The 19609-nt window shown below is 43.0% G+C and overlaps 1 protein-coding gene across 4 annotated transcripts in view; it reads left to right on the top strand.

Moving 5' to 3' along the window:
• ZFPM2 (zinc finger protein, FOG family member 2) overlaps positions 1-19609 on the top strand; it is a 434450-nt gene that overhangs the window by 79989 nt on the left and 334852 nt on the right. The window contains exon 1 of one of the 4 annotated variants that reach the window (XM_083516557.1): positions 18345-19077. The exons of 2 other annotated variants lie outside the window; for them this stretch is intronic. In XM_083516557.1, the coding sequence (XP_083372683.1) occupies positions 19038-19077 (40 nt within the window). In that variant the 5' untranslated portion in view covers positions 18345-19037. Of the gene's footprint in view, positions 1-18344; positions 19078-19609 lie in introns of those variants that run through there. One more of the 4 variants, XM_083516554.1, reaches the window with a different exon arrangement.

The following is a 19609-nucleotide window of genomic DNA, read 5'->3' as shown; positions in this document are numbered from 1 at the left end:
ACTGACCCCAGCATCCCATTTCACAAATCTACACTTCAGGTAAGCCAGCCGTTCTTTTCAACTGAGAAAAAAAGTGATACTGACTACAGTCAGAAGGAAGGGAAGGGCCTGAAATGAACATTCAGTCTCCAGGCCTCTCAAAGCCTCAAAAAGAGCCTATGTTGCCTATGCTATAACCTGCATTCTTCATTCAGTCAGTCTATTCAAGATATTATTTCTGGAGTGATTATTTTATCTCCTTTAAGTCATGAGTTCACCATTACTAACCACTGCCTGGCTATAGTTTTTTAATACTAATTTACTTCTCTTGGACATGTATATTTGTCTCTTGTTTTGTTTAGTATTATACATTTATATGGTATAATGCTGCTGCTTTTCAGTGAACAGTTTCCATGAAGCCTTAGCTGATTCTCAACCTTACGCTGTCATAGGCCTACATGACCTTCAAGTGTACATGTCAGAAATGAGTTGTAATGGTTTTTATCAGAAATTTCACTTGCTGGTACACTTTTTTCATATGCATCTGGGATAACACTGTTAGCAAGAAATTTGCAGAAGAGAAGCCAGTAATGAGACTCCAGTAGCTTCAAATTGCCCAAAGCACACATTCTCCACAGTAGAAATTAACTGGTTATTTACAGCCATCCTCTTACTATATAGTAGTGTGCTATTTCTTTTCCATGGGATATCAGTTTACCCAAGGCCTTCTGCTGTCTTCTGCAGCTGTCAGATCTGAGTGTGAACGACTTTTCTTTATACAATGTGCTCCTTGCTGTTCCTCAACTATTGGGCTAAATGTTTCCTAACTGACCAGATATACCTGGCTCTGACTTGTCCAAGAGACTGGCATTTCCTCTTCTGTGGATGTCCTTTTTGGAAGACAGTTCACAAAGCGAAGAAGAACCCTGAAGGTACTGTGTACTTTGGCATTCTGCACTTCTAAATGCAAAAGAAAAATGGAAAGGTTTTGCGTTAGTGTTTGTTTAGCAGAGACCTACTTTCTCGTATTTTATTTGAAGGATGCAATTATAGCTGCACTCATTGAATCCAATCCTAAAATCTCATGAAAATGTGTCCAGACTTGGAATAAACTCCAGAGATTGTGCAATTTTTCACCAAAACGTGTAACTGCTTTACAATTCAAGCTTTTGGACCCCATCTGCATGTAAGCCCAGGTTAGTGGCTTATCATGGTTTATCAGGAATAAACAGCATGCTAGTTGCATGCTGTCAAATAATTCCTGCTTCACTCCTCCCATGGAGTGAGTCGGAGAAACAAACGAGGAAGCTGCAATGACCGCTCCCCGCTTAAAATGGGGGGCGCCCTTTGCGTGGACGCGTGCAGCCCCTAGATCTGGAGCGGCTCCAACAGCATAGGCTTGGCTTTGCCTTCCCTCAGGTGGGATACCTGGAGGTCTCCACCTACCTCAGTCAGTTGTCCAATACCACCTGGGGGAAGCGTTGCCAAGGAGACCAGGCCAGGTAGGGGAGGGATTACCTGCCCACACAATAGAGGGAGGATCTTACCTAGGAATCCACACTTGGCTCCAGAGCTTCTCCCACCCTACCCACCCTCAGTTAAGGTCTTATTTTGCAGGTTAACTATTCTTCACAGGTTTTGCAGGTTAACTTTTCTTCACAGGTATGCGGGCGCTGCTACGTTAAGGTCGCTGTTAAAGGGCCGGAAAGGAATTTCCCTGCATTGGCAGGTTTCGCCTTTCCCGTAGCAAAACGTCACAACTTTGGCGGTATCAGGCCTTGGGCGGAATCCTTTTGTCCATCTTCCTCTTGCGGCGGCGATACCAGGGTTCCCCGTTAAAGGGGTTTTCTGGAGGGAGGCTTTGGCCGTACACCAAAAGGTCGTCATTGCTCCCTCCTGCGGCGGCGGCGTTACGGGGGCGGCCATCTCTGCTTGAACATATGTTCTCCAGAGCCGGCCCATCCCCCCCACACACACTGGATAACCCTGATGCTCCCTAGGTCCCCGGCTGGGGACCGGGGAGGGAGAACGCCCAATGCCTGAGCCAAGGTCTACCCACATTTGAAATTTAATAAAGTTGTGGCCAATTTAATCCCATAGCACGTTGTCTTGAGTCGTTATTCACATGACGGGGGGACCGTGCAGGATCTGGGGACTCCGCCTGTCCACGCAATAAAGCTTGTCTTCCTGTGATGTCCAAACCCAGGTTCCTGGGGGCCCTCCAAACCTCCCTTTCATTGTGCATAATTTGTTCTCTTGATGCTCTTGGGCAGTCCTCCATGATCCCACATTCAAACTATTTGCACCTTCAATGTTTTGGGGCAGTCATAGTCCTTCATTTCTAACTTGTCCATATCCTGTAACATTCTGGTGAAATCCCATAATTTTTCGTATCAATAATATTCTGGGTTGTTTTTGCCATCATCATCAGCCAGTTTTTACATGCACAGAAACTGAAGATACTAGCATAAGGAGGAAAGGGAGGTTGTATAAGCGGGAGAGAAAAAGCTACAGGTAAGCGAGGGAGAACATCTGACACAATCAGCTCCAGTTGCGTTTTAGCTGAATATGAGGATTTGAAGATCTCGCTGGACAACAGAATACTGGATGGTGTGTCTGTTCTGCTGGTGAAACCTTGCCCTGGACTGACTAGAAAAGGTCCAGGACTCACTTCATCTTGAAGATCAGAGGACTCTCCACCCCCCATTTTCTGCAGATATACTTCGGGTTGCAGTGAGCCACCTTTGATTGGTAATTATATCTCCTGTTGCAGTTGAAGCCTTGTGGCAACTGATTTGAATTATGATTAAAGCCTTTGTGGAGTTGTGCCTTTCCCCTTCTGTGAATTTCTGTTCCTGCTTACGCAGTCTGTGAAACCCTAGTAAACCCTCACACTATGTTGGTGCTTCCACAATTGGCACTGCATATCATAGGAAGTGTGAACAAGGACTAGCTCCAGGTGGTTCTGTTTCACACAAAAATGCAGTTTTAACCAAGAGCCTCTGCAGAACTGTATTTTAGAGAGAAAACATTTCCATACAGATTGGCTGGTAAATAAATCACCTCTAATGAGGTTTTCGAAATAATTTCCTTCCTAGATAACTCAAGCTCCACAAATGGAACATGTACCACATTTAGCAACCAAACAATGGTTCACATTGCTCACTTGTTCAGATTCTGCCATATTGCCAGATTATACAAGAAATCCCATTTTGAATGTCCCAAATTTCCTGTTATTCAACAGCTGTAGAATTGGCTGCAGTTTTGTCAGCCTGACAGAACAGAACTCTGCTTGGGCAACAAGAGCAAGCGATGAAAATGAGGCCTGAGGCAAACATTCGTAGGAATTCGCCACCTGGTACTGTGGCACTAGCACTGCGACATGCTTCTTTGCAGCCCTGTGGTACGAAATACACAAGTGTAGAGAAATTCAGCCACAGAAAAGGGTACTTTTAAAACAAGGAACTGCTAGCAAGGGAGAAATATCCATATGACATGCAACCCCCACCTGCCTGCATGATTAAAAAGCATTAACAGAGATGTAAAGAAGGGAGGTTTGGGCAGGAAAAGAGATCAAACAACTGGTTTTTTATTTATTTTATTTTTTATTGAATTTATATACCTCCCTGTTTATTGCTGAAGGGAAAGTTAGCAGTGCTGGAGCAAACTATTATTATATACAATCATAAAATTGTAGAGTTGGAAGGGACCTTGAAGATCTCCTAGTCCAACCCTCTGCAATGCAGGGATATGCAGCTGTCCCATATGGGGATGAAAGTTGCAACTTTGGCATCATCAGCACTGCTCTTTAACCGACTGAGCTATGCAGGCTGAGCTGACTAAACTATAAACTGCTCAGGGTAGAGATGTGAACCAAGTTCAAGTTTTCCTAAATTACAAAATATCATGTAATTCACTATTTTGTGCCCTCATTGAAGTGAGCACACACTGAGTGAGATTTTGCAAGCACTTGCTGGGTTATGATGCCCTGGACCAAGCTATTTTCATTTTTTAAAACCCCCATTTTTTGTAATATTAAATCTTCATCTTTTCCACATGCATATATACAGTCGTACCTCTGGATACGGAATCTTCCGGTTACGGCCATGGCAAACCCGGAAGTGTATACTTCTGGGTTTCGCCGCATGTACAGAAGCGCTCTGCGTGCCTTGCGCATGCACAGGAGCACTCAATCATGCTGCGCGCATGCACGGAAGCACACCTCTTTACGTAATTTTCAGGGTGTGAACGGACCCCCGGAATGAATTAAGTTCATATCCGGAGGGTCCAGTGTATTACAAGTCTGTAGTAAAAGTATGTAAAATTAGGCAACCCAAAATGTGCTATCAGTTACAGTGGTACCTCGGGTTACATACGCTTCAGGTTACAGACTCCGCTAACCCAGAAATAATACCTCGGGTTAAGAACTTTGCTTCAGGATGAGAACAGAAATCGTGCTCCGGCAGCGCGGCGGCAGCAGGAGGCCCCATTAGCTAAAGTGGTGCTTCAGGTTAAGAACAGTTTCAGGTTAAGAACGGACCTCCAGAACAAATTAAGTACTTAACCCGAGGTACCTCTGTACTGTTATTATTATTAGTGATGCAGCAAAGCCTGCAGAAAGCTTAAGTCCAAGGTGTCTGGAAGAGCAGATTCCCTCATACAGACCTGCCTGGGTTATGAGATCTTGAGCGGGGCTTCTCTCGGTCCCACCACTCTCACAGACATGCTTGGTGGAGATATGGGAGAGGGAGAGGGCCTTTGTGGAGGCTGCTCCCAGACTTTGGAACTTCCTCCCTAGAGAAACTAGACTGGCTCCCTCCTTGTTGTCCTTCTGCCAGCAGGCCTTTAGAAATCGACTGCTTTTAATTAAAGAGCTGGCATAGTGCTGGTTTTATTGTATTTATTGGTATGTTTTAAACAGATTTTATATATGTATATGGTTTTCATTCTTTAATTGTATTTTCAAGATTGATTTTTCTATATTTTTAGTAGTTCTTGTTTTTAGCTGTAAACTGCCTTGAGTCCCGTTAGGGGAAAAGAATAATAATAATACAGATTGAACTCTCACACATCAGCTGATGGGAGGAGGTTTCAATCCTCAAGGAACTCCCCATGTGCAGCTCAACCTTGCAGAAAGCAAGATTTAAACACAACTTTGTTCATCAGCTGACTATCTCATTAAGATGCAAGATGACTGGCAGGTAGATGGCCCCTCCCACTAGTGACAATAGGGTGGTGGAGACCTGGTCCACTGGACCAGAAATGTTCCAGTACTCCATGCCAGAATGTATAGTCAGAAAAAGCACTGAGGGTAAATATACATATATAAGGGAGAGATTGTGGATAAGCCTGTTGGCTCCACCCCTCCTCACATGTTCCTACCTCTGTTCCTGCAGCCTCCCAGGCAAAGCCAGACTGAAAAAACTGCTTCAGAGGGAAGATGCTACTTGTTTTGGGACTCATTTTTCCTACCACTACTACCACCCTTCTCATTCCTATTGATTTATTGACATTATTTTGACAGAAAAGTGTGACTGGGCCAGAGAGGATTGCCCAACACGCCAGTACATTCCCCCTATGGCAGCCTCATAAAGGTGGATCTGATGATGCAATTAACAAAGCTTTTCTTGCAGCCTGGGTTCCCATGCCAGCCATATCACTATTCGCAGTTGATTTTTATTTCCCCTTGCCTGCTTGTTTTTGGGGTAACCTGTCCATAACACACTATTAACACTTTCAGCTATTCCCCGTGAGAAAAGGATTTCTTATTCAATATTTTCATAGGCTCCCTCCCTCCTGTTGTTTTCTGAAGTGATCTTACAATATTCTTTGTTGACTCTGTGTTATATCTCCCTTCCCTGTAGATCTTTCTACAGCCACAGAAGGAAATATTTCATGTCCTTTCCTCAGTATTTACAGTGTTCTTGCTCCTGTCAGTATTACTTCTAGTTATAAGATCAGACAAATCATATCTCTGGCTTTGCCTTTACAGCATTTGTTTATAGCTCTGAAGATGGGCTCATTGCTTCATGTTTATGTACATTCATTGCCCCCCATATATTCCCTTTCTGATGTGTATGTAGAGGTCTATGCCAAACTGAAGGGCAAACAATAAAGGTGCCAACAAAATTAAGAATTGCCCAATCATTCTTTTGCCAAAGTCTGTAGAAAACCCACTGCTGAAAATGTTGGGGAGTTTCCTATAACTTTCCTATCTAAGCTGGTGCAACATTTTGGAGTGATATAATAGCTAGAGGTTGCTATTCAGCCTGTAAATCAGAATGGCACACCTTTTTGTGGAAACACAAAATGGGAACCCCGTTCCACTGATTTCCTTAACTGAATCCCAAAGTCCTGCCGTGATATGAATTCTGTGGTGTTGTACAACACATTCAGCTGTTGGTCCTGAACCACTGTCCTTCTTGCGTGTGAGTTTGGATTGTCACTTTTTAAATATGCTGCAGAAAAAAGGAAAATTTTGAGTTCCTGCCATTTAGGAATGCTGTTTATTTATTTACGATATTTGCCCCAAGGTAGTTTACTCCTTTAAAGTACTATAACAAGCAAACATCACAAGTTATTGAACAACAGAAGCCTTCTTCAGATGATGCATATACAATACAGCATATATGGGGGGGAGGGCATTGTGCAGCAGAGACAAGCCTGATATCCCTGTCCCCTCCATCAATGTTTCTGTCACCTTCCTACTCCTAGATTTCCCAAGGTGCTACAGCTTCCTTCTTCCTGTGATGGTGACAGGGGCAAGTGAGTGGCAGGCTGAGGCAAGCAAGCATGGGGCCAAGTGCATTCATATCCCTGCTCCTACTGCCTGAGGCACTTATTTTATTTATTATACAAAGGTATAAGCCACTACACAGCTTGAAGTGCCATATATTTAAAAAATGAAGTACAAATAAACTTTTAAAAGCAATGACACAATTTCTACAAATTCTTTAAAAAAAAACCACCCCAAAGCAATTTCTACTGATGTGCAACTAATCATAGATTTTAGTTGTGAATCTTTATAATCACCAGTATTTATGTCCCTTCTCCTCTGCACACACATTAGCAACACACTGCAGATCTATCTGAGTCCCTTGTGGACAAAAGTGCATATATTGAATGAAAGGAGAAGCCCACATGTATGAGAGTTTATATGCCTATCTGAGTGACCATGGAACTTTGGATCAGCGTGATATATTTTCCCCCTTTCCATTTTATGTACGTTACATAAGTGTCAGCAGTTGGTTGGGTTCCCCTCCTTTCATGCCATAGAAGTACAAATAATGGTTTTCAAACATCAGCAGGTTAAAATGTATACTGCAAGATGCCACTAGCAGGAGCAATTGATAAAATTTAGGTAGCATGTCAGGGGTTTTGTGCACACAGTTTGCATCTGCTAGATCATGAGGATTTGTTGGACATGTGGGAACAATGAGGGCTACATACTGTGATCTGATTTTTTTTTTATTCAAGGGTATTTGCATAGCAGTTGGAGGTACAAAGACACTGGGCATTGGAAGACTGAGATGCTTACTCCTAAATAAATCAGGATTTATTTAACATGTATTTTAAGTAGTGCTGCAACCAGCTGTTTAGCAGAGATTCAAACTCTGGGATACAAACTCCTTTAGGCTTGCAAGCTTCGATGCCATGCCCATCATATCTAGAATAATAATAATAATAATAAAGCCCAGTAATCTAGCTGCCACTGGTTGTACATTTATTTCAGCTTTTTGAAAATCAAAAATTGGGATGTGCTGCAAAAAGACACTGATCTTGCAAAACTGGGGGAGGGGGTGCTACTCATTTTGGAGCCATGTGATTAGATCCACCATGCATTCATTTAGCATTCTTCTTACCTTGAATTTCATGGAAGTCAGTGGCAGACAGATCTGTTGGTAATGCATAATGGTAACTTCAGATATGCATTCTTCATGCTGCATTTGTATATGCAAGGTGCATTCTATTCTTCCTCTAATTCATTACCTTTGAAACAGTGAGGCACATGGAATAGTATGTTGCTTCTAGTAATACACCAAAGGTGTTTTCAAAGAACAGATGCAGGGCTGGGTTGTTGTTGTTGTTGTTGTAGTACCAGTGTGTCATATTCAATATATAGTAGCTTCATAGTTCAGTATTTAAACCCTTAAATAACTTGGGACAAGGTTATTTAAGGGATCACCTCACCACATATATCTGTGTACACATTTGAGTTAACATATGGTACAGGTTGTGTACTTGGTGTTCTACATTCATTGGTAAAGGACTGATCTGGTGAAGGAGAAATTTATGTAGATGTCATGGACTGACTATTACTCTCTGGGTCCTAAAAGGGCAGGCCTGTTGGGATGTTCTCACCAGTGTGACTGAAAGCACACATTAGATTCCAGAATATCATCATGAATTCTTTGGTTAGTATTACTGGCAACAATGGTAGAGACTTTTTCCTTCTTCTTTTGCATTAAGTTTTGAAGTTTTAAATGGTTTCAGACCAGATTACCTAAATGAGAACTGTGAGATCCTGCCCATAATCTAAGATCTGCAATTGAGGTGCTGTTGGTGTACCTACTGGTGACATAGGCAAACACACAAAGCAGGGCCTTCTCAGTGGTGGACCCTGTTCATGGTCAGCAAATGGTGAGGAGGTTGGAGCAGTTAAGCCAGCAAAGATCAAGAGAGCTACATTCTCTCCCCAGCACTCTTTTCCCAGTTGGCTAACTTCTCTTGCCCCTATATTCCTGATGATTGATGCCATGCCTCTATTAAGATTTTTCCTAAATTAAATAGTAGCATGGGGGCAATTTTCATCAGGACTGCGGGAGTGAAAATGAAGGTTTAAAACTCTCCTCTCCAACAAACTCCTGCTGTGGTTTTCAGATGACTGGCAAACAGTTAAGAGTGGGGAAAAGAAAGCTGAACTGCATAAAAATGTTAATCTTTATTTGGAGCCCCACCCTTTCTTTCCACTGCTCAGCTGATCAGTGGAGGGCATTTTGGGGGGTATGTAAATTTGGCAGTGGGCCAGAAGTAACCTGGAGGGCACAGACAGAACACCCCTGAAGTGAAGTGTGTGTGTGTGTGTGTGTGTGTTTAAGAGCATGTTTCTTGGAAACTATGCACACTGACTAGAAAATATTCACATTGGCCAGAAAATGTACAAAATTCAACTGGGATTTGCACATTCCCTGAAGTCCGCTGGAGGTTATGTATCATGACAACTGAACATGCAAAATTCAATTGATACATGCACATATGCCAGGCCTGTTGGAAATTATGTATATTGATGGGGAAATGTGCACAATTCCCACTTTATGGACAGATTACATGCACATTTTTCATCAGTCCTAGTGAATGTGCACATCTCGTTTGAACTGGTTTTTATATACAGTATATTAACTGTTCCCTGATGTTGGGAAAGATGGAGGGCACAAGGAGAAGGGGACGACAGAGGACGAGATGGTTGGACACTGTTCTCGAAGCTACCAGCATGAGTTTGACCAAACTGCGGGAGGCAGTGGAAGATAGGAGTGCCTGGCGTGCTCTGGTCCATGGGGTCACGAAGAGTCGGACACGACTAAATGACTAAACAACAACAACAAAACAACATATTAACTGTTCAACTTACATTGCAGAGAGAGAGAGCATATTATATAGAGCATTCTATTGATTGTGTTCCTTTTTCTATTTCATTTTTGTATGTTACTTTATTTGGATATAAACCATTCTAACAGCTGTGCGCTGAAGTGGCACAGAAACATAAGAAATAAAAAATGCTTAAGCTTCTAATGGGAAGTGTTTAAATACAGCCCCTCCCAAAATCTTGCAGCAATCTTCAATGAACTCCAGCTAGATCAATGATATTTTAATCATGAATCTATCTCACTTTACAACTTTGCATTATGCAACCAAACCGAAATTAATAAATCCTCAGCTCTATGGCCCTCACATTAATCCATATTGATATTTTCCATGCTTATTATTTCTGCTTTTTCTAGCACAAGATATCCAATACTTACAGCAGTGGCAATTGACAGTTACATTTGCTGTCTAATAAGATCGTGTATTGATATATGACCAGCCAACTGAATAATAAACGGATTTCTTCAGAGGATACATGGGAAGCAAGGAAGATTACTTATTTGCCTCATTTAATTCTATTGATAAAAACTGGTTAAGAAGTATACTTGAATAAAAGCTATTCTGTATGCAGGGCAAGATACAAGTTGTATGTGTAATGCCATTGACACATCTAACCCAGTACTGCCCACTCTGGCTGGCAGCAGCTGTCCATGATCTCCAGGGTTTCAGGAGTCTTTGCTTCTTCTGCTACCTGACTGAAGATGCCAGGGAATTAACCATTGATTGTATGCTGCACCACTGAGCTGTTGCTGTTTCATTGTAAGGGCATGAGAAGAGCCCTTCTGGATCAAGCCGATGACCCACCTAGACGCCCAAGGGAAGCTCACAAACAAGACCAAGCGCAAAAGCACTATCCCCTCCTGTGGCTTCCAGCAACTTTATTTTAGACTAGCAATGAGGGTTGAGTCAGCTCCTTTAAAAAGTCCTGCTGACTCATAACAAGTGAAAAGCAAAAGCAAAATTAAGTCATTGTTTCATTGTAAAACTGCTGTTTACCTGAACCCCAGGGTATATCACAGACAGTAACAAATCATATTTGGTTCATTTAAGCTCATTCTTTCTTCTTCCATTTTCATTATTTTCCTCATTGTTTTAAGACTGTAAAGTCCATGATTTTTAGATTTCAAATGGGGCGGGTTATGTAGGGGAGGGAGATTCCTTCTGCATGTTTTAACGAATCTCTCTAGACACTGGTGGAGGAAGAGGGGTCCCCTGGCAGCGTGATCCCCAGGGTGCCATTGTGGCTGCCTGCCCCCACTGGGTGCCCCGCCCCTGCAGGTGGCGTGCCACGCCCCCAGGATGCGCACCAGCCCCATCCCCGCCTGCTCTCTGCCCCCCCCCCATGCCAGAGCATGAAGCTCCACCACTGTCTCTAGATCAGCCTTTCTCAACCTTGGATCCCTGTCTGTTGTTGGGCTGCAACTCCTGTTATCCCTACCTATTAGGACCAGTGGTCATGGATGAAGAGAGTTGTAGTCCAATCACACCTGGGGAGCCAAGGTTGAGAAAGTCTGCTCTACAGTTAAAAAATATTCAAACCCCTAATGGCTTTGAAGCAGGAACAGAGCATCTTTAGAATCACTTACACCTAGGAGTTAAGATCGGTATCAGAGGCCCCCTGTTATGTCCCATCAGCATCAGAGGTGCAAAAGATGAGGAGGCGAAAGATACTAGGTTATCTCCATGGTGATGCCTAGATTGTGGAAAGCCCTTTCTGAAAAATAGCTGCCTTCTTTTGCTAGCTCTTTGGTGCACAGCTAGTATCTTTTTGTTCCTGCAAGCTTTTAATCGCTGAACTCTGTGGCTCTATAATGATATTGATTTCAGGCTCTGTTTTAATTGCCATTTTACTGTTGTTGTTGTTGTTTTATCCTAGTGTTTGTCCCGAACAACATCTGAGTTTGTAGTGGTGGCCCAGGGACCACCATTCACATACTGTATAGAAGTGATCAGGTTTGGCCACGTTTCTTGATTCATTTTGATTCATTAATCAGTTTTTCTAATCAGGTCCCCAACCCATACATAGGCACAGCATATCTCTAAGCAGCAAACATCAGAGTTCTGACATTTGTGGAGGTTGAGTAATCTGGAAGGAAATCATCTCCAGTGTTGAACAACTTCTCTGAATCCCAACTAATGCTGTAATTTGACTGATTTTATTAGCTGCAGCCTTCTCTCCACACACACAAACCCTGCCATAAAATCTCCTTGGGAGGGAGGGTACATCATCACATTGTTCCAAGAAATGCTTGCAGTTCTACTTTCAGTGCACACGGCAGCTGCTCTTGCTTGTTAAAAAGGAAATAAAATAAAATAAATTAAAGCAGTCTTTGGGTCACCTCGTAACTTCAACTACCTTTTGGGGTGTGTGTAAGAATTCTCAGAATTCTTTGGGGTTTTTTGAAAGTCCATGAAGTAATGCAGGAGAAGGGCAGAACAGACTTCAAAAGGAACACATCTGAAAGTGACATGAACTGGAATTTTAATGATTTGCCCATCAGTGCTAACCATAGTTGGCCATGACATCCAAACCAACAAACTATGGTTTATGTTTGCTCTTCAAATCAGAATTGGAGGCTCACGGGGAGAATTGTTACTTGGAGGCCAATTACTTCAGCGCTTACTGGTGATAACAATGGAACTAAGTAGTGCTTATCTCATTTGTAAACTGTCCTATTAGAGCATAATTACACAACAGACTTCAGCCAGTTTAGCAGTCATCCTCTTGCCAGAGGGAACAACAGGAACTGAAGATATGTGAAGGGGTAGGGGCCTAGTGATTTTCAACAAGTAATTCTCAACATCTTTTGCAAACTCAGTTACCTGGAAGCCATGAAAGTTAAACGTATATAAACAATATAGATACATACATAGTGTGAATAGGTCACTAAAAATTAAATTCTGTTAATTTGAAGAGACCTTAACTTCAAGTATATTTACAACCATAGTTGTAATGGATAAAGGCTACATGATATACAGGCATTTATTGTAAACCAGAAAACTCTCAATCTTATAGGATGCAAGCTCATTTTTCTAATAAATAATTTTTTGAAGAAATTGTTCCTATTATTGGGCAGAAAGCATCATGGGACACAGAAGTATTCCAACACAGGTGAAACATTTAGCAGACTCTAGATAAAGTAGTAGTTTGCAAAGTGCTGTCTAAGGTCACTAGCTGACAAGGTCAAGCATTGGATTTAATCAAATTAATTTTGCAGCAGGAGGTTTAGCCGCAGTTGTAAGACAGAGCAGTCATATCAGGTAAGGAATGCTAAAAAAAATAATAAAAGCAGCAATATGTCTTCAGCATAAAGTGAAATATATTGCTCACAACCATATTCATCTTTAAGGGAATTATGAAAAGCTTTAGGAAGTATTATTTTTAAGTGCACCTTCCAATGTCACTGGGTGGTAATGCAAAGCAGTTTGTGATGTAGCTTAGTCTGAGTGCAATCTCTGGTAACAGTTTAAGGTGATTATATCAGTGATATGCTGATGCAGCTAACATGAAAGGCTCAGAACTTTGGCTCTGTATTTCTATTTAGAAGTTTGTCTTATGTTGGTCTAAGTTGACTGTGGCCTGTTTCAGGCCTCCTTGAAGTTAATGGCACCTTGCCTTTGGTGTCAGGGAGCACTAGGAGGCAGGACTAGAATTCTGACATTTGCTTTGCTATTTCTAGCCATGGGACTTGGAAGACAATTATGTGTTGGTGACCTTTTCATCTGCAGTGATAAACAATCAAAGGCTTGAGATGAGAATAGACTAGAGCCTAGCAGAATACTGGCTATTTCAGAACAAGATACGAACTTTACTTTTCCTTCCATCTCCTTGCCATCTGTACCTTTCCTTTCTGCTCATCGTCTCTTACCTGGATTTGCTTCACCTGTCTTCTCTGGATTGTTTTCCTAATTCTGTTTGGCCACTCCCTCTTCAAACTTTTCTTTCATGGCCCCCCTCCATCTGGTCCACATCTCCCTAACTACCCCCTTCTAGGGCCTTGTTCATTTGCCTCCCTCCCTGCCTCCCTGCCTGCACTGTCTGCTGAGCAGCCCGGCACGGCAGCTAAGCCAAGAATGCAACACTTAAAAACCAATGGACAAACAACTGGGACTATCCCTAGTAAACAAAAACTGTTTGAGCATTTGTGATATACAGTGGTACCTCTGGATGCGAACGGGATCCATTCCGGAGCCCGTTCGCATCCTGAGCAGAATGCAACCCGTGTCTGCGTGTGCACGGGTCGCGATTCGCTGCTACTGTGCATGCGCGTGATGTCATTTTGAGCATCTGCACGTGCGCGAGCGGCGAAACCCGGAAGTAACCTGTTCTGTTACTTCCGGGTTGCCATGGAACGCAACCTGAAAACGCTCAGCCTAAAGCATATTTAACCCAAGGTATGACTGCATGTGTTATGGTATGTATTTGAAAGAGTGATGAAGGTACCGGTAAATTGTATGAATGGATTATCTGTACATAAGAATGTACAGATATATTTAATAGCAGCATAGAATTGTAGAGCTGGAAGTAACCCTGATGACCATCTAGTCCATGGGTAGGTAACCCAAGGCCCGGGGACAGGATGTGGCCCAATCGCCTTCTCAATCCGGCTCGCGGGAATCAGCGTGTTTTTACATGAGTAGAATGTGTCCTTTTATTTAAAATGTATCTCTGGGTTATTTGTGGGGCATAGGAATTTGTTCATTCCCCCTCCTCCCAAAAAAATGTAGCCCGGCCCACCACATGCTCTGAGGGACGGTGGACTGGCTCACAGCTGAAAAAGGTTGCTAACCCCTGATCTAGTCCAATGCAACTGTCCCACATGGGGATCGAACCTGTGACCATGTTATCAGCACCACGCTCTAATCAACTGCATACCCTCCAACATTTCTCCAATGAAAAAAGGGACATCCCATTCCATAATAATAGTTTTACTATTTACACCCCACACATCTTACTGGGTTGCCCCAGCCACTCTGGGCAGCTTCCAACATATATAAAACATTAAACATTAAAAAAATCTTCCCTATACAGGATTGCCTTCAGACAGCTCAGGGATCGAATAACTCCATACCCTCCAACATTTTTCCAATGAAAATAAGGACATCCTACCATACCCTCCAACATTTCTCCAATGAAAATAGGGATGTCCTAAGGAAAAGCAGGACATTCTGGGATCAAATCAGAAATCGGGGTGGCTTCTCTAAATCAGGGACATCCCTGGAAAACAGGGACACTTGGAGGGTCTGCAGCTGAGCTCTCTCCTCTTTGTCCAAGTTAATGCAGATTTTTATTCTTATGAGTGTTAAAGTCATGCCTAATTTATCAACTAAATTTACAGTGGTACCTCGCAAGACGAATGCCTCGCAATACAAAAAACTCGCTAGACGAAAGGTTTTTCCATTCGCGATTTGCCTCGCAAGACGAATTTCCCCTATGGGCTTGTTTCGCAAGACGAAAACGTCTCGCGACTTTGTTTCCTTTGTCTAAAAACAAAGACATGTTTTGTTTATAAAGTTAATTTATTTTCCCTTCAATTTTTGAACTGCTCTTTACAGTATGTGTGACTTTAAAGAGCAGTTAATAAACTGTTGTTGTACCAAATTTGGCTTTGTTTGGACTTTTTTTGACCATAGGAACGCATTAATTGATTTTCAATGCATTCCTATGGGATTTCGTGATTCGCAAGACGAAAAATTCGCTAGACGACAAAACTTGCAGAACGAATTAATTTCGTCTTGCGGGGCACCACTGTACATGGTGTATTTAAACACAATAATTTTTGTTTTAACTTTTTCTTCAGCTGAAATGACTTCCTAATTGTGTTTTTTAATTTTATTGCTTGTTTACCTTTCCAGACACCTAAGGCAGTCACAATCAGATTGAAATTATTATTTGCCATTATGAAGCTGAAATTTTTGTTTCAACTAGGGTAAATTAAGAATGGATTATTTGTTTTTGCTCTTCAGTTTTCAAAAGACAACTTCAGCGTCAAAAGTTTAATAAAAGAATTCAGCATTAAAATCATACCTAGTTTCCATATAAAAAACAGAAATGTTGACATGTACAGGAAAAATAACAGTTGTTGGAAATTATTATTTTAGCTTATAGCACAAAAAGTTATCTTAATATTTAGAATTTATATAATGAATTTCAGGTGTTCATTGTGAATAAACTATAGTTTCTCAGTGATTCATGAGAACCTTGTAAGGAAGGCCAATATACAAAGAGCGTGCTAGATGCTGTGAATCTAATTTTAAATATTTTTTACATAATTATATTAATTTTTCAATTAATAAACATATATTTGTGCATTTTTTATTTTTACCTGAAGGGATGAAAACACATTTAGAAGCTTATTTTCAGCATAAATGTTCCTCAAAACCTTGCACATGCATACATTAAGCCTGATTTATATGAATGTTCTTTTTGTCAGATAGTTTGTGAAGAGGAAAAAATAATTCAATAAGAATACAGAAACTGCCCCATATGATTTCAGAATTTATATAGATTCATATAATGAATGTTGATAGTGGCAAGCTAGTGAATGACCCTCAAGTTAAATGCTTCTCTCAAGAAAAAAAAATTGAGTAGCAGATAAATTTGATGAGGATCATAACCTATTCATAGATAATTTATACCAGAATGAAAGCTTTTAAATAAACTATGCACAACAAATAACTTGAGTCTCTGGGATCTGTGTGTGCTTAAAAGTGGTGAGTTCTAGATTTTACTATATTGTGCAGCATTCTAGATGACTAATAAAATGCCTATTATCTGAATGGGTGAACTGTGCACAGGGGCAAGTATTTATATTTGCTGGGTATCTCTATGTGCTCTGTTGCAAAGTTTAAAGTAGGGAAATGAAATGGACAACCTACTGTTTCTTATTGTTCAGTTGGCAACTATTGGTTTCTCTCTGCGTTCACCTGCAGTTTCTTCTGCCCCCTGTCCTTGTAGAGGGAGAAACCTGGACTTGCACCATCCATTAATCAGAAGCCTCATCAGCCAGCCCCTAAATCCACCTGTGGCCTTGTGAAGGCTTAGATTGTGAGGCTTTGGCCAGCGGCTTTGTGAGGCTTCGCTTTTTGAATTCTGTGCAAAGTACTTTGATTCTTTGAAATGCTAGAGAAATAAACACTGGGTTCCTTTAACACTTACTGGGGAAAAGGGTATAATACTGTAAGTAAACCTTCCCCAGTATATTCCTCATCCCCCCGCTCAATGAAGGGCTTCTCAAAAGTATGCTGTGCATGGTGGAACTGTCCCCTTGTCTCACTAAAACTATTAGAATAGAATCGTTAGTGAATTTACAAGGTACAAGCATAAAGCCTCTTTGTTGAAAGAGTCATCCAATGAAATGAAATAAAGCAGGCTAGTAGAATTTTCTTTTCTTAATTGCAGTGCAATAAATTCATATAAATTAGTACATAGTACATAGACAAATCTATCTATGAAGGCATGGTCTTTTGAATTATTACTTCACATGTTCCAAGGTGGAGCAGGTTTCAGAGAGAAACTTTTGTGAGACTGCCTTAAAAGGGGGGGGGGTAATTGAGGGCTCCGATAATTCTTTCACACAACATGAGTGCATCTTATTCTTGTTTACAGAAGCTCAGAAGTTTATGAAGTTGACATCATTGTTTGATTTTTTGCCCAAGCTGGGGAAAGTCATAACAAGGATTGCTGACAATCTTCCGCACTCTTTATTAGAGACAGTGTTTTTCCCCTTGGGGGTATGCATACACCTAAACATTTTGTGAATCTTTGTACTTTTATCCATTTACTGTATTTATTTCCCTCAATTTGAACTATAAAATAGTGATTTTCTTGGGTCAAAATGAGAGTACCCCAAATATTTTTTTTTGGGGGGGGAAGCATTGATTAGAGAGTAAGCCCTCCTGGATAGTGCTCTTACTACTCTATTTGCATGCTAAGCAACACTCAGGAAAAAAGTATAATGGAAAACTTTCCAGGAAGTATGTTTTAGACTTGGGTTGTCAAAGTGCCTTTAAGCATTTCTGGCTCTGCGTTGTGAATGCAGTCCCTACATTGGCTGCAATGGTTCTTTTCCACTTTCTCTGTCCCGAATCAACATTCCCACGTGAACACCAACAGCATGACTCCAAGGAGCTCCCCACTATATTGCGGGAAAGTACCCTTCTATTATCAGGATATGTACTTAATTTCCGTGAGGGGGGCAAGGTCCTATAGTTCTAACGGGTACCAGTTGCTGCTGTTTTGAGGGCGGGGGCTATGCATATAGTAAAAAAAGAAAGAAAACACACACACAAACACTGAGGGCAACAGGAGGAGGAAGTGAGGGTGCTTTGCCAACTCCGAGGGGAAGCCTCTTTCCTCATAAGCGGGGTCTATTGCGTATATGGGGGCAGCCACTGGCTCCTCAAGCCAGGCGGACAAAACTCCCCCATGCCAAGCGCCCCCCGCCGACTAAACCGGCCACTAGGCTAGTAGTACTAGCCACGACGGCTAGACCCAAACCTCCTCCAGCACCCGAAGGCAGCGTTTGCCACTGAAATGCCATCTGGGAAAGGGCTGCGGGAGAAAGAAAGAGAGAAGGGGGCGGGCGGTCGCCAGTTGCCCTCGTGTCCTGCCCGCGGTTGTGCCCCTGTGGGAAACAGGATGCTGGGCTAGATAGGCCTCGGGGCTCCCCTCGCGCTCTCTCCAGCCAACCCCCCCACCCCACCCCTCGCGCAGCCGGTCAGTCTGAGGGGAGCGCTGCTCGGAGAGCGACACCGGCGGCAGCATCTGCACAGGGAAAGACGCCACAGAGAGAGAGAGAGGCGAACGAGGGGGGGGGCGGGAGACCGCGCTCCCTCCTTTTTCCTCCTCTCCCCCACCTCCCCAATCTCTCTTCTCCTTCCGTCCTGCCTTTCTTCCCTCTCTTCTCTGCCTCCCCCCCCCACTACCACAGTTCTTTCTGTTCTTCTCCCTCATTCACTTAACGGTCCCCCCCCCCCCACAATATACCGGACTCGCCAAATCTCCCTTTCTTTCTGTCTTTCCACCCCCCGCTTCCCCTCACGCGCACAAGCGCGCGCAGGCACCACACACACTCACACACGTGCGCGCGCGCGCGCCTGCCTAGCTTGGGCTCTAGCCTCCCTCTCCGCTTCTCTTTTTTCCTGTCATCTCCCATCAGCTCCTGTCTCTTATGAACCCGGCACGTTGACTTGCTTCGCTCTCCCTTCTCTCTCTCCTCTCTCTTTCTTTCTTTCTCTTTCGCCCTCTTCCACCCCCTCACACCTTCCTCCCCTCTTCCCTCCCCGCCCCGCACCTACTTACCTTACACCCCCTTTTCACACTCTCAGTGCACCTGAAACAAGAACAGCGGCGGCGGCGGCGGCAACAACAACAACAACAGCCGCCACCACCAGCACCAATACCGGCGAGCAGCATGTCCCGAAGGAAACAGAGCAAGCCCAGGCAGATTAAACGTAAGTTTCCCTCAAGAGTGCAGGGGGAGGGGGGACGGAAAGGCGGCGAGGCTTCTCCCCAAAGGGTGCTGCTGCTGTTGTGTGTGTGTGTGTAAACATAAAAATGAACCGAGAAATTAATAACTTCGGGATGGGGGGAACCAGGTCGAGGAGAAGTGGCAGCGCCCTGCGGTTGAGTTTCGGACGGCGCCTACTTGTGTTTTCGAGGGCTGGGGGGGTTGCCGCCTTTAAAACAATAAAAAAGAGCTCTGCTTTTTGGACTCCTTAGCCATGGAGGTTTTCCCTGCAGAAAAGTTGGCGTTGAACTTAGCGCGGAAGGAGTTGTTGGGCGGGGAAGGGGAGAGAGAGAGAGAGAGAGAGAGGAAAGGGGCTTTGCTTTTCTCTCTCTTTCAGGTAACTTGTTTTCTTTCGCTCTCTCGAAGAGGAAGTGGCGCTGGCCGGGCATGCCTCTGGTAACCGCGCTTGAGCCTGCAGGCGGTGCTTGAGGCAGAACTTTGGAGGGGCAGAGCGAAGAGAACCGCGGTGGCGGAGC

This window comes from Podarcis liolepis (assembly GCF_965112155.1).
Source record: "Podarcis liolepis genome assembly, chromosome: 8".
NCBI lineage: Eukaryota > Metazoa > Chordata > Lepidosauria > Squamata > Lacertidae > Podarcis > Podarcis liolepis.
The sequence above is the reverse complement of the archived record's forward strand: the minus strand, read 5'-3'. Positions and strand labels throughout refer to the sequence as shown.